General features: G+C 36.8%; 1 protein-coding gene across 10 annotated transcripts in view; it reads right to left on the reverse strand.

The window, feature by feature from the left end:
- Positions 1-2,255: 2,255 nt before the first annotated feature.
- XRN1 (5'-3' exoribonuclease 1) overlaps positions 2,256-15,156 on the reverse strand; it is a 134,509-nt gene continuing 121,608 nt past the window's right edge. For 4 of the 10 annotated variants that reach the window (XM_024245011.3, XM_024245013.3, XM_024245012.3 and 1 more), the window contains 5 exons: positions 14,454-14,567; positions 14,256-14,358; positions 8,786-8,824; positions 8,249-8,409; positions 2,256-7,459 (listed from right to left, as the gene is read on the reverse strand). In XM_024245011.3, coding sequence (XP_024100779.2) covers positions 7,157-7,459; positions 8,249-8,409; positions 8,786-8,824; positions 14,256-14,358; positions 14,454-14,567 — 720 coding nt within the window. In that variant the 3' untranslated portion in view covers positions 2,256-7,156. The remainder of the gene's footprint in view (positions 7,460-8,248; positions 8,410-8,785; positions 8,825-14,255; positions 14,359-14,453; positions 14,568-15,156) is intronic. The other 6 variants (XM_063722254.1, XM_009239377.4, XM_009239374.4 and 3 more) reach the window with 3 other exon arrangements.

The following is a 15,156-nucleotide window of genomic DNA, read 5'->3' on the forward strand; positions in this document are numbered from 1 at the left end:
AGGGTCCTGAGGTGACATACATTGTCCTCAGCTGACAGGATTAAGAGATTAAAGACAGGCCTAGGAAATCACAAGGGTATTGACTGGGGAAGTGATAAGTGTCCATGAAATCTTCACAATTTATGTTCAGAGATTACAGTAAAGACAGGCATAAGAAATTATAAAAGTATTAATTTGGGGAACTAATAAATGTCCATGAAATCTTCACAATCCATGTTCTTCTGCCATGGCTTCAGCCAGTCCCTCCGTTTGGGGTCCCTGACTTCCCGCAACAATAAAGCAAACAAAAACATAAAGTGGTGATAGGACACCCTATTCAACAAATAGTGCTGGGATAACTGGCAAGCCACATGTAGGAGAATGAAACTGGATCCTCGTCTCTCACCTTATGCAAAAATCAACTCAAGATGGATCAAGAATTTAAATCTAAGACCTGAAACTAAAAATTCTAGAAGATAACATTGGAAAAACCTTCTAGACATTGGCTTAGGCAAGGATTTCACGACCAAGAACCCAAAAGAAAATGCAATAAAAACAAAGATAAATAGCTGGGACATAATTAAACGAAAGAGCTTTTGCACAGCAAAAGGAAGTCAGCAGAGTAAACAGGCAACCCACAGAGTGGGAGAAAATCTTCACTATCTATACAATTGACAAAGGACTAATGTCCAGAATCTACAACGGACTCAAACAAATGAGCAAGAAAAAAACAAACAATCCCATCAAAAAGTGGGCTAAGGATACAAATAGAAAATTCTAAAAAGAAGATGTACAAATGGCCAACAAAGATATGAAAAAATACTCAACATCACTAACAATCAGGGAAATGTAACTTAAAACCACAATGCGATACCACCTTACTCCTGCAAGAATGGCCCTATTAAAAAAAAAAGATAAAAAAATATATATGTTGGCGTGGATGTGGTGAACAGGGAACACTTCTACACTGCTGGTGGGAATGTAAACTACTACAGCCACTATGGAAAACAGTGTGGAGTTTCCTTAAAGAACTAAAAGTAGAACTACTATTTGATCCAGCAATCCCACTATTGGGTATCTACCCAGAGGAAAGGAAGTCATTATATGAAAAAGATACTTGCACACGTTTATAGCATCACAATTTGCAATTGCAAAAACGTGGAACCAGGCCGGGTGTGGTAGCTCATGCCTGTAATCCCAGCACTTTGGGAGGCTGAGGCAGGTGGATCACCTGAGGTCAGTAGTTCAAGACCAGCCTGGTGAACATTGTGAAACCCTGTCTCTACTAAAAATATAAAAATTAGCTGGGCGTGGTGGCATGTGCCTGTAATCCCAGCTACTGGGGAGGCTGACGCAGGAGAATTGCTTGAACCTGGAAGGCGGAGGTTGCAGTGAGCCAAGATCGCGCCATTGTACTCCAGCCTGGGCGATAAGAGCGAAAACGCCATCTCAAAAAACAAACAAAAAAACAAAGTGGAACCAACCCAAATGCCCATCAATCAACAAGTAGATAAAGAAACTGTGGTGTGTGTGTACATATATGTACACATGTACATGTATGTACATGTGTACATATATGTATACATGTACATATGTATGTACATGTATACATACATATGTACATACATACACACAGACACACACACAGATAGATAGATAGATAGATAGATAGATAGATAGATAGATAGATAGTGTATAGTGGAATACTACTCAGCTACAAAAAGGAATGAATTAGTGGCATTTGCAGCAACCTGGATGAGAATGGAGACTATTATTCTAAGTGAAGTAACCCAGGAATGAAAAACCAAACATTGTATGTTCTCACTCATAAGTGGGAGCTAAGCTATGAGGATGCAAATGCGTAAGAATGACACAATGGATTTTGGGGGTCAGAGGGAAAGTGTGGGAAGGGGGCAAGGGATAAAAGACTACAAATTGTGTGCAGTGTACACTGCTCAGGTGATGGGTGAACCAAAATCTCACAAATCACCACTAAATAACTTATTCATGTAACCAAACACCACCTGTTCCCCAATAACCTATGGAAATAAAAAAAATTAAAAAATTAGCCAGGCATGGTGGCATGTGCCTGTAGTCCCAGGTACTCAGGAGGCTGAGGCAAGAGAATCGCTTGAACCTGGGAGGTGAAGGCTGCAGGGAGCTGAGATCTCCAGCCTGGGCGACAGAGCAAGATTCTGTCTCAAAAACAAACAAACAAACAAAAAGACTAATGTTTCTACTTTTGATATCAGCATAGTAATAAAAGAACAAACAGCTTATAAAATCATTCTCAAGTCTTTAATTAAAATCCATAGAGCATTTAACATGAACAGATGTTTAAACTCTTTCAGTGACTCTCATATTTTAAAATCCTTTGCACAGCATCGTGAGGCTAACTTCATGCTAGAAATCTACAGATAATGTAACACCACAAAAATACATTCGGAGTCCATTCCAATGCAAGTTTAAAACACTTTAATTGGCAGACAATGTAAAGATATTTAAAAACAAAAATTACAAAATGAGCACATAAAAGTCTTCCCTTTTGAATTTTTAATAAAATACTTCTCTGTATAAGATCTAATGAAAAATTCCAGTTACTTATAAAATAGTTAAGTGAGAAAAGAAATCAATTAAGATATGTATCTATATATGTATGAATTACACTTTTGTTTAAATGAACAAAATGTTGAACACTTTGATGACACAGCACAGCATCTATTACTCACATTAAAATAGATGAAAATACTCAAAGAAGCAGTTGGATACAGGCAAAAGAAAATATGATACTTAAAGCCAAAAGAAAAAAAAATCCAAAACACAAAAACAACCTCCTCATCCCCCACCAAACCCTTAACTGTAAGGGAAAGAAAGGAAGAGAGAACTTAAAGCAAACTATGGACCAAATTCTCATTCTTATTATTTAATGAGAAACAGCATGAAAATTTGGCTTCAAATTACTAAAACAGCTACAGAAACTTATTTGGCCTGGACAATTTAATAGTATACCAACTGCTGAAACAACCAAGTGCAGTTTGGTGTACGGTTGGAGGAAAAAAAAAAGAGTTTTTACAGGTTTACCTTTGTAAAAAAATGTATCTTTTGGAAACCACAGTCTCCTTCACAAATTGCACTTGAGATGGCTGAATGCATTGATTGAGCAAGGCATTATTATTTGTTCACTGACACACACACAAAAGCAGCTACAGATAGTTGACATTTTGGACTACTAAAACTATTTTATACATGTTTTTCTTCTTTAAGAAAAGGATCTATGATGTTTGTGAAACTTAACGGCCTGTCTGCTCTGCCATGTTTCTGGAGACCTGATGCTGGTTCAACACTATCTCTTACTGTATTGGAGAAGTTTGATGGAAATATGAATAAAGTCAGTCTGAACGATATTAATTTCTGGAATTTTAAGCTTTATCTTGACTAGGAAAGGAAGCTCCTACAAAACCGATGGTTTCACTGACAAAGCTTACAAAAGGTATATATGAGCACTGCCAGTTTGAGTACTATACAATTTATCTCTAGAAAAATGACAAATGAACTTCTGCAATTGATTTTTAAAGATAGAGAACGACTTTCACAGCCACTTCTCTACAATAAATTGTCTTCCACAGTAAAAACAAAATTTGGAAGCAACATGATACTAAGAAATACAGCAAGCTCATAAGGCTGAGAAATTGTACAGTTGCTTTAAAAAACCGTGCTCTAAATAATGGGAAGAAGCGTGACAGAACTAACGTGAGTGAAGATCTGCACAGCTGTATCTCATATAATAAAAATTAGACAACCACTATGAACAGTTATGACTAACACATAGAACACATAAATAAAAAGTGAGTAAAAAAGACCCTACAGTTTATCTATTTCCTTGAGCTAGAAAGATACAGTATAGTCCAAAAATGCAGTGACTGGGTATATCTTATTTAACTGTTTTTCTTCTTCCATCTGCCTCCCTCTCTCTGCCTCCTCTCATTAAAACCAAGAATCTAGCTTAGTTTGGAAGTAGCAGTCTAAAATGAAAGCAGGTACCTGATCACAGAAAAGAAACAATAAAAAACTTGCATCAATAGTTCCTCATTCCTCCACCAATCGGGAAAAAAACCCTTCAATCTTTATTAAGTTACCCCTTTGAAAAGCAAGAAAAATCTTAAATTGAAACCAAGGTTCACTAGAGGTGACTTTAATTTTTTTCTGCAACTACAACTGAGTCTTAGATGTTTAAGACTTTAGTCTACATGATGTTTAAATCAATTAATACATTCAGTCAAATTCTAACGCTGAGGTAATTATTAGGTAATGCAGGAAAATGTGAAAAGGAACGAGACTGGAAGGAGCAATCTTCAAAATTCACTTAAGTTGCTCAAAAAAGAAAAAACTTACTGAATAGAAATATTTACAAATAATGTTTCAGTTAGGAGACAAAGGCTTAAATAGATTGAAGTGCTCTAGTTATGTGGAAACATAAAGCAATTTGGGGAATCTGTCCTGTGCCCTAAACAGTCCACCATTTTCACAAAAAGTCCTCAGAAGATTCAAGTTGAATGAGCATATTTTTAAACTGGGGGTGGTCTTAGTCCACCCCATCTCAAAGAGAAAATTTTAAATTTCTTGAAGTCCAACTGCTTTTCAGATATACTCTAGATTCCAGGCCTATCAACAGATTGTTTCCTCAACACGGGGCAGAAATGGCCTCTGCCTCTTACATCCTCCATAGGGAGGGCACATCTTCCATTGACCTCAGGCCCACATTTAGAATGGGTCTACAGGGGGAAAAGAATAGAGAATGCCTGACCACTATCCAGCCATTATGGAGCTCTCTCCTATCTTAATCTCTTTTCAGTTTTGACCTTTAGAATAATAATGTTAAAAAAAAAAGTAAGGATAATAAAACTTTTTTTTTTTTGAGACAGAGTCTTGCTCTGCTCTCCAGGCTGGAGTGCAGTGGTGCAATCTCGGCTCACTGCGGACTCTGCCTCCCGGGTTCAAATGATTCTCATGCCTCAGCCTCCCGAGTAGCTGGGACTAAAGGCATGTGCCATCACGCCCAGCTAATTTTTGTATTTTTAGTAGAGATAGGGCTTCATCATGTTGGCCAGGCTTGTCTGGAACTCTAGACCTCAAGTGATCCGCCTGCCTTAGCCTCCCAAAGTGCTGGGATTTGAGCCACTGCACCTGAGTGGAAAATAAAACTTTCACTGCCCATCTGTATAGAACTGTCAGCTTGCTGTGCTCAAATATTGGGCAAGTATCCTTATGGGTTTAGTGCACTATGTCTACTGAAATTTCCCTTTGGAGTTTTCAGAAGATGGCAGGTGCTGCTTCTTCTATGCTCTAAAACAGATGTGAGCTGCATGCTATTTATATAACTGTCACACAGGAGTAATGAGTGAGGCAATTTCTCAATGCTGGAGTTCGTACAGCTGAGGTGAAACATCACACACTTTAAAGTAGGAAGAGGTTAATATAACATTACTGTTACAATTTAACTTTTCTTTGTATTACCATAATAGATGTTTCCTTTAAAAACAAATAGAGAGTTTATGAGGCAATAATGATAAACATTGAGGATTTACTTGAGCCTCATTACTCAAGATCCCACTACAGACAAAGAAACAATGTTGGGAACTGATAAACCTCTGAACTTATGAAAATAACAGAAAATAAAATCATGGAAACTTATACGACTATGATAAATGACAGATAATGAATATTTCTCTCTTATACTGAAGGCACTGCTAATACACAAATATCCTGCTAACATTTAAACTCTGAAATCAGCAGTTAGTGAAAGGAGTCCATTTGGTTTAATACCAGCATTTTAAAAAACAAGTAAGACTACTTTAAGAGTCATGGCAGAGTTTCCAATGAGCTAAATGAAAATCAGATATAACAAGCTGCTCCATATAAAGATTGTGGTTCCTACTTTTAAAAAAGTATGCTATAACTTACTTCCTTAAAAATATAAGCATATCACAAAAACTAAAGAATAAATATATATATATATATAAACATAGGCCCTGCTGAGAAATCGTCATAAATTCTAAAATAATTTCAACAGTTACAGCTTGAACCACACATTCACATATGACATGCAAAGAGAGAATCCCAGCATCATTGAACAGTTCAGCATAAAGCTAAAAATATAGAATCAGAATGAAATAGGCAGTAAATAATGTATGTCACAAACTGATGACTGTGCCTCCTATATTGTAGCACACCTTGGAACTTAAACAACAGTTAGAATTTCTTCAGTCCCAGGAAGCACTACATACTGACCAACTATGAAGCTCTCATAAAATGTCAGGTAAGCAAATAAAAAGCTATACAAAATAATACAATTTATTAATTAACATGACTAATATTTCATATTTTATTTTGTTAGAAGATTAATTTGTAATCATTGTACCCTGTAGATTTTGAAACAATTTTATTAGAAACTACTAATGCTGGTTCTTGAGTAATCTAAAAAATTGTAGTTACTCAAATTTAGAATGCTATTTATAGTTCTAAGCAGTTAGATGAAATATTCTGATTATTCTAAAGTTGCTTTGGTACAAAATTTAGAATAAAGCAAAACTGGCAGCACCACAACAAATGTGATCCTTTCACAGCGGGTCTAAAGACCCTCAGAGGCAACAAAGCATAAGTTAAAACACACATAAATAAGAGCCATTCTCCTGACAATTTTCTTACATCATTAAAAAGAGAAATAAAATCCACATTCAGTAAGTTATACTGGAGGCCCAAATTTCATGCTCCATGTAATTATTCCTCAATGATAGTGTAAAAAATGCTTATTATTGCTAACTGATGTCTAATTCATAGTTCAGGATGCTTCAATCATGAGGCCAATGATTAGAGTGGTACATTTTAATGTTTAGTCCACTGATACTGTGATATTATTTTAATGCAAGGTTTAATTTAGTTTTTTATTACAGATTTATTGAGGTATAATTGACATACAACAAACTGCACATACTTAAAGTGCACAATTTGATACACAGTCTTTTAAACAGCATGAAAGTGCCTGATAACTTAAAAATGAAAAAATTTCAGCTTACACATATTTTAAAATAGTACATTCTAATTTTTATGAGATATAGATATGGATTTATAAAAAGGTAAATGGAAAGAAAAGAAATTAACTCAATTCCAAGAGCCAAATTTACTCAGAAGGTTTAGAAACACCAAAATTGACAGCCAGTTTTCTTGATTTTCTTCTTGAAGAAGAGATTGGTGTTGTCTTATGGTGAGATATACTATGGCCTTGAGAGGCAGTTTCAACTTGAAAAGAAGATGCAGGTTGAGCAATCTGAGAGGACTTCAAAGAAGCTGATGAGCTCTCCCGTGGACTTACTTTGACAATGTTGGAAGAATCTGGCTGGCTAGTCTGAACTGGAGTGGCTTGAGAACTCTGGGCTTCCCTATTCTCAAAGTTCTTTTTGTTTGCAACCCTTTTTTTAGTAACCTGTTAGGAATAAAAGCATCACTAATTAATAATGTAGGCAAAAAAATAGCTAGTGTTGGAAATTACCATAAACCATGCATGCTGTTAATATTTGTCAATCACAGCTGATCTGTGACTTCCACTTATAATTGCCAAGTAAGACTTTAGTAATTCAAAGAACTTAGTTACAAACAAAATATTTAAAATTCTTGGGCTGGGTGCAGTGGCTCACAACTGTAATATCAGCACTTTGGGAGGCCAAGGCAGGTGGATCGCTTGAGATCTGGGGTTCGAGACCATGGCAAAACCCTGTCTCTATAAAAAAATTACAAAAACTAGACAGGCATGGTGGCACATGCCTGTAGCCTCAGGTACTCAGGAGTCTAAGGTGGGAAGATCACTTGAGCCCAGGAAGTCGAGGCTGCAGGCAACCGAGATTGTGCATGGGCTGCGTTCCAGCCTGGGCTACAGAGTGAGATCCTTCTCCAAAAAAAAAAAAAAAATAATAATAATAATAAAATAAATACAATTCTCCATAGGTTATTTTAAAAATATTTGTGATTTTATTTATATTCCTGATTTTAATCAATCTGTATTAGAACAGCATATTACTTGGAACAATTATTATTTATTAGAACACAAACTCAGAGAGCAGAGACAGGTCAGACTTGTCAACCATTGCCTTCTTACTACCCACACTAGTACTGAACTTCTAGTTGGCACTGAATAACTAAATTGAATAAAAAAATGTTTATCAATAGTCTTTCAGCATTAAACAAATAATTATCTTAAAAATATTATTTTTCTCACCTGCAGAGGTATAAACTGATTGTGCACACCCCCTGGTATTCCCCCAGCCATGGGCATGGTCCCAGAATATAAAGTATGATGGAAGGGCTTCCCAGGAACTGGCACTGATGGTCCCCATGGCATTGAGCCAAAGAGATGAGACGATGAAGGCATTATATTAGCTGTTAAAAACCAAGGAAAATTTTTCTTTTAGTAAAATGGTATCATCAAAGCTCTGAAATTTGAGACCTCCTTCTGCTAGCCTTTTTGGGCTTTTTTTTCCCCTTTGACAAAAGGCCTACACTTACTTCACCTATAATTACTCCTCCTTACAACATTCAACCTCAGGATCCTTTCCTAGGACTGTGTGGACTATCTACACAAATGAATTTATCATTATACTGGCCTGAAAAGGAGACTACTACTACTAATATCATATGCTGATACAAGTTTTAGGAATATTTGCAATTATATTTATAAAAAAAATAAAAGGGTCATGAAATTGTCCCTTGTGAGAGAAAAGCTTGGGCACAAATAGAGAAATCTTAAGGATCTCACCTGCCCCCAATGCATAGTTGCTTCCATAGTGATCCCAGCCTACAAAAAAACCAAAAAGCTCAAGTCCTGAAATCTCATCACCTTCATATGACAGGTAGAATCTTTCTTTTCTCTATTTTAATATTTGAAGTCAAGGCCTTTTTTCACTTACATTTTATTAAAAATGTATTGAACCAATGGGTTCCAAATCTAATTTGTATATCTGAATCACTTGAGGAGCTTGTGAAATACAGATTCCTGGGCAGGGCCTCAGACCTAGTAAGCCAGACTCTGAGGGGCCCTGGAGTTTGTATTAAGCTCCATAGGCGATTCTTATGGAGACAGTCTGTACCAGTACAGCATTTGAAAACTACATTAAACAGTGACATTCAAGGCACCAGCACACTGCCACTGAAGAAGATATGCACTATGTTCAAATATTCTTTTCATACAGATAAAAAGCAGCCAGACCTGTAAAACAGTATAGCTTAATTAAAGTTCAGCTATTTAAGACATTTTTGGATTAGGAGAGAAGAATCAATATATTTCAGTGGTACGAAATACACATACACAAATTCTAAGAAGAAGAAAACTTTTAGTATGAAAAACGCTAATAAGATTCGGAAAATTAGGCCAGGCGAGGTGGCTCATGCCTGTAATCCCAGCACTTTGGGATGCCAGGCATGGCACCTGGCTGTGGTCCCAGCTACTCGGGAGGCTAATGTGTGAGGATCGCTTGAGCCTGGGAGGTGGAGGTTGCAGTAAGCCAAGGTCACGTCACTGCACTTTAACTTGGTTGACAGAGTGAGACCTTGTCTCAAAAAAGAAAAGAAAAGTAGAAAATTAGGTCTTGAAACTATCTACGAGCAACTTTGGTGGGAGTCATAATGCTAAGAAGGTCTATTTAAAAGATGCTATGCTAATCTTATACAATAGTCAACTCCGTAATTTCCCCAATAAATCACTGTTACAAATATAAAATACATATTCCTCAACTGGGATATTTTACATCACAAATTTTTTTATACCATAAAATAGAAATTTACAAAATAACTTTAAAATGTTAATCTAATGCTTAAGTTGTTCTCTGCTGATTAACCTTCAAATATCTTGGCATTTATGTGTTTACATATTTTAACTGGAATATTTGGAGAACACCTTTATAGGACCAAAAGCATTCCAATTATAACCTTAAAATTATTAGTAGGTATGAATAAACTATCAACATGAAAAAGGTTAAAATATTAATAATAAATTGGGAAAACAAACATTCCTCTTAAAAAATAATAGGATCATAAGACAATTCTTCTTTAGAGAAGTTTGTGTGCAAACTTTTAGGTACCCTACACATACTAATTACTTAAAATTAATCTATACATAGCTACTGTATTCATTTTTGAATGTGAAGCAGCAGCAGTCAAATTAGATTTTATAAGTTATGGTGATACTATTACATTGAGCTATATAAAAACATCAGATCCATTATGTCATGAAAACTTTATGACTAAAACACTGTTGGCCGGGCACAGTGGCTCATGCCTGTAATCCTGGCACTTTGGGATGCCGAGGCTGGCGGATCCCTTGAGCCCAGAGTTTGAGACCAGCCTCAACAACATGGTGAAACCCTGTCTCTATAAAAAGATACAAAAATTAGCCAGGTGTGGTGGTGCGTGCCATAGTCCCAGCCACTTGGGAGGCAGAGGTAGGAGGATCAACTGAGCCCAAGGAGGCTGAGGCTGCAGTGACCCCTGATCATGCCACTGCACTCCAGCCTGGGACTCTGCCTCAAAAAAAAAAAAAAAAAAAAAAAAAAAAAAAATCCAAGTCTGTCGTCTGTTTTTTTTTTTTTTTTTTTTTTTTGAGACCTAGGCTAGAGTACAGTGGCACAATCTTGGCTCATTGCAGCCTCCGCCTCACAGCCTCAACCGATCCTCCTGCCTCAGCCTCCTGAATAGCTGGAACTACAGGCACATGGCACCACACTCAGCTAATTTTTTCTATCTTTTGTAGCGACAAGGTCTCCCTATGTTGCCTAGGCTGGTCTTGAACTCATGGCTCTAGTGATTCTCTGACCTCAGCCTCTCAAAATGCTGGGATTACAGGTATAAGCCACCACACTCAGCTATCTGTTTTCAAAGCCCATGCTTTTGTTATTGTATTGCACTGGCATTCCTTTGACTGTATAAACAATGTTTTGTTTTGGTTTGGTTTGGGCCTTTGGGGGTTTTCTTGAGATAGGCCTTCCAAAGTGCTGGGATTATAGGCATGAGTCAACATGCCTGGCTCAGACTTGGATTTTGATGCCAGTTCTGCTAGATAGTAACTTATGACCTTAGACAAATTACATTAAAAAAAAATCAAAATACTACACACACATTGTACTAAAAAAGATTTTCTTTTTCCTTTTTTTTTTTTTGAGACAGAGTCTAGCTCTGTCACCCAGGCTGGAGTGTAGTGGTGCGATTTCAGCTCACTGCAACCTCTGCCTCCTGGGTTCAAGCGATTCTCCTGCCTCAGCCTCCTGAGTAGCTGGGACTACAGGTGTGTGCCATCACACCCAGCTAATTTTCGAATTCGTATTTTTAATAGAGACGGTTTCACCATGTTGGTCAGGTTGGTTTCGAACTCCTGACCTCAAGTGATCCACCCACCTCGGCCTCCCAAAGTGCTGGGATTACAGGCGTGAGCCACTGCGCCCGGCCTAAAAAAGATTTTCAACAGAAAACAGTAGACATCTGTTCTACTCCAGGTTTAACTGTTTTAGATATTTATTTCCACACTGTTCAATTATTTGCTTATGCTACTTGTTAATAATTTATTAATTTTAGGCATTTTTAGGTCTACTAACTTCCTATTTAGATAGAACAAAATTTAGTTTTTTTGCATTACCCCTCACTACTTATCCTGTACTCCCAATGTAAGTACATGACATCATTTGTTTATATGTACAAGCAGTATTATCTATTTGTGGTATGTGGCTATGTAAATATTATTACTGCAGAGCCAAGCTGGGTACTCTGATTATGTTTCTTTTCTTGTAAAAAGAGATCCATTATGTATTTTCTTGTAAAACCTTTTGTTTTTACTTGAGTTAGTCATTATCTTTTTTTTTTTTTTTGAGACAGGTCTCATTCTGTCACCCAGGCTGGGGTGCAGTGGCACGATCACAGCTCACTGCAGCCTTGACCTTCCAGGCTCAAGTGATCCTCCCGCCTCAGCCTCCCAAGTAGCTGGGACTATAGGTGCATGCCACCATGTCTGGCTACCTTTGTATTTTTTGTAGATTAGAGATGGGGTTTTATCATGTTGCCCAGGCTGTTTCGCCATGTTGCCCAGGCTAATTATTTTTTAAAAGCTTCGTCTTGCTCATATCAATTCTTTAGGAAAAATATAATAAAAGCTGCTTAGTCTTCTCTATACCCATCCTTAATGTTTTCCCGTTGCTCATCTATTAATAACCTTCCTTACGGCCAAGACTTCCCTCTGCCTCTCTAGTTGGGACTAGTCACTTTCTAGACCCACTGAGCAGCTGGCATCCTGGGATTTCCATTCATTGTGTAACTATACTACATCTACAATTTGTTATTTTGGTTTCCTAATTTTCTTTTCGTTTTTAAACTACTGCTTTGTTTTGTTGGAGCATGTAATTCAGTAGCTTCTTAAGAAAGGGTAGGCAAGGCATGAAGGCTCACGCTTGTAATCTCAGCATTTTCGAAGGCTGAAGTGGGAGGATTGCTTGAGTCCATGACTTTGAGACCAGCCTGGGCAACATAGTGAGACCTTGTTGCTTAAAAAAAAAAACGGTACATAAGAAATAAATTTGAGTATCTGAAAATATCTTTGTGTCTCCTTTGAACTAGATTCACAGTTTGGCTATACAGAGAAATTAGGATGAAACTCATTCTGCCTCAAGGTTTTGAGGTATTCAATGCTTTCTGGCTTCTAGGCACTGTTCAATAGTGCAGTACCATTCTGATGTTTGATCTTTGTACGTATTTCTTCTCTTCTCTGCATCTCTTAGGACCACCTTTTTATCACTAGTATTCAGAATCTGAAGATAATCTGTGCCTTTATTCATTGTGCTCAACATTTGGTGGCTCTTTTAGTGATGCATATCGTTTTGTTTTAGAAAAGTTTATTATTTTCTTGACACTTACCTCCTTTCCTTCATCTCTGATCTCTTTTTCTGGAACTCTAATAAGGTGGGAGCTGGATCTGTGCACTAAATCTCTGTTCTTTCTTATTTTACAGCTATTATCTTCCTTGGCTTTGCTAGGACTTTATCTACTAAATTTTAAAATTTTACTTAACAATTTTACCTGTACTCTAATTATTCTTTTTTCATCTTCCAATTTCCTATCTGGGGAGAAGGGTATGACTGGCTACAATCTGAGAATAGGATGAGAAAAAGGGAACTTTTCCTTAATCTCTGTGTTTTCAGTCTCACATTCCATTCTCCTCTCTGCCTGGTATTCCCATATCTAGAGAGCTCCTCTAGAAAACACACCTCCAGTTTTTTGCTTGCAGAGGTCTGGCTGCGTCGCAGAGGGAAGACGGGGGTAGTCTCACCACTCCGCACATAGACTTTCAACCAATCCCTCTCTTTTCAGCACATGCCTCCTCTTTATCTTCTCTAATAGTTTCTGATGCCTCCAAGTTCTGAACCTCTTGGGAACGGCGAGGGACAATCTACTTATGCTCATTTGTAGTCTCTTCTACAGGCACTTTAGCTTGTAGCTTTTAACCTTGCTCTGCTAAAATGGTTACTTCTTCAGTTGTTTTTCTCAACACAAACTCTTTTCAAATCTCTAATCTGCTGATATTTCTTCTCCTATGTCTTCATCCTCGCAGATTTACACTTTTGAAATCCTTTATTATTCAGTTTAATGAGGAGAAGAGATAACTGCATGTCATAAATTTAATCAGTATTATTCACATTTCTAAAGCTTATTGTAAGCATTAGATATTTAGAATTCCTGGAGTATTACCTGGCAGTAGATGCAGAAAAGGGATTTTCTAAACTGAAATAAATTATTGGCTTTAAAACAATAATAATTAAGATAAAGGGAAGCCAACTGCTGTTAGGAAAAAAAGCTGAGTGATTTAGAAAACCTCAGAACTATTAGAATTATAAAATGTTAGTCTCAACGAGATTTTGGACATAGTCTACTACCAATAACAAAATACAGTCCTGAAGAAATTACATGATTTTTTTTTTACCTTTTGATGTCTAACTTAAACCCAAATTTATCTGTTAGCAGCTATTGGAGAATAAGGGCCTGCCCACTCAACCTCTTCTTACTACTCTAGCCATACTAGAAGCTGTAGGAAGAGAATGGTATTTTTAGATGAATCTGCAGGCTGTGGCTTTAGGCTTTCTCACAATTTCTTTTTACATTCCTAGATATTTGAGTACATTTTTGACTTCTTAAAAGAGCTTAGTAAAAATAACAACTCAATAACAAATACTTATAGATGAAAAATATCTTACCAGTAGGTGGGGGAAATACTGGAGGAATGGTTCCAGGTGGTACAGCTGAAGGATAATTTGCAAATACTGGTGAAGGCAAAGGGAAATTCATGCCTAAGGAGCCCTGTGGAAGTATTTAAAAGTTACAAGACAATGCAATATAAGCTTTCTGTAGGGACTAATAAAAATTTTAATAGAGAAGTCATGGACAGTTCTTACCAACTGTTGTAAAGCAAAAAGTGCAGCTTTCTCTTTGGCTTCATTTTCAGAGTGGCACTGTGGCCCATGTACCAGTAAGCCATTAGATAATTTTACTTGGCAAACGGTCATTGTCTAAAAAAAGACAATATATATGTCTATGAAATTCTCTGTCTAGGAAGGTGACCTCCCCCAAAGTTTAGTCTAAACAAGTAAAATAATTTTATCAAGAATTTAAAAAACGGCTTTCGGTTCAAGTTTTCAATTGCCAGGCAAAGTTTTAGAGTTGTTGCCTTATCTTTTTCAGTGTTTACAAAATAAAAAGCTTTCTAAGTTGGCTGAAGGGTCAAGCCACCTAATGCAAATGAAAGCCAGCAAAACTGTTTTCTTTATACAAGGAGTTGACAAACTATGGAGTTCTGCATCTTTTTGTAAATAAAGTTTTATTGGAACATGGCCACATCCATTCTAATGGCTACCTTCACACTGTAACTAGAGTTCAGAAGCTGTGATAGAGACCATCTGGCCCACAAGGCCTAAAATATTTACTATCTGACTCTTCACAGAAAAAAATTTGCTGACTCATGTTTATACCATCCTTTACTTAGGAGATATTTTGGTAATATGAGTTAATTGCCAAAATATAAAAGACTCAGAGATTCTGATGTGTTTTCTACTCATATTTAAATTATAACTATATTATACTTTAATTTTCTGTTTTATA

The sequence above is a fragment of the Pongo abelii genome, chromosome 2 (assembly GCF_028885655.2).
Source record: "Pongo abelii isolate AG06213 chromosome 2, NHGRI_mPonAbe1-v2.0_pri, whole genome shotgun sequence".
NCBI classification, from domain to species: domain Eukaryota; kingdom Metazoa; phylum Chordata; class Mammalia; order Primates; family Hominidae; genus Pongo; species Pongo abelii.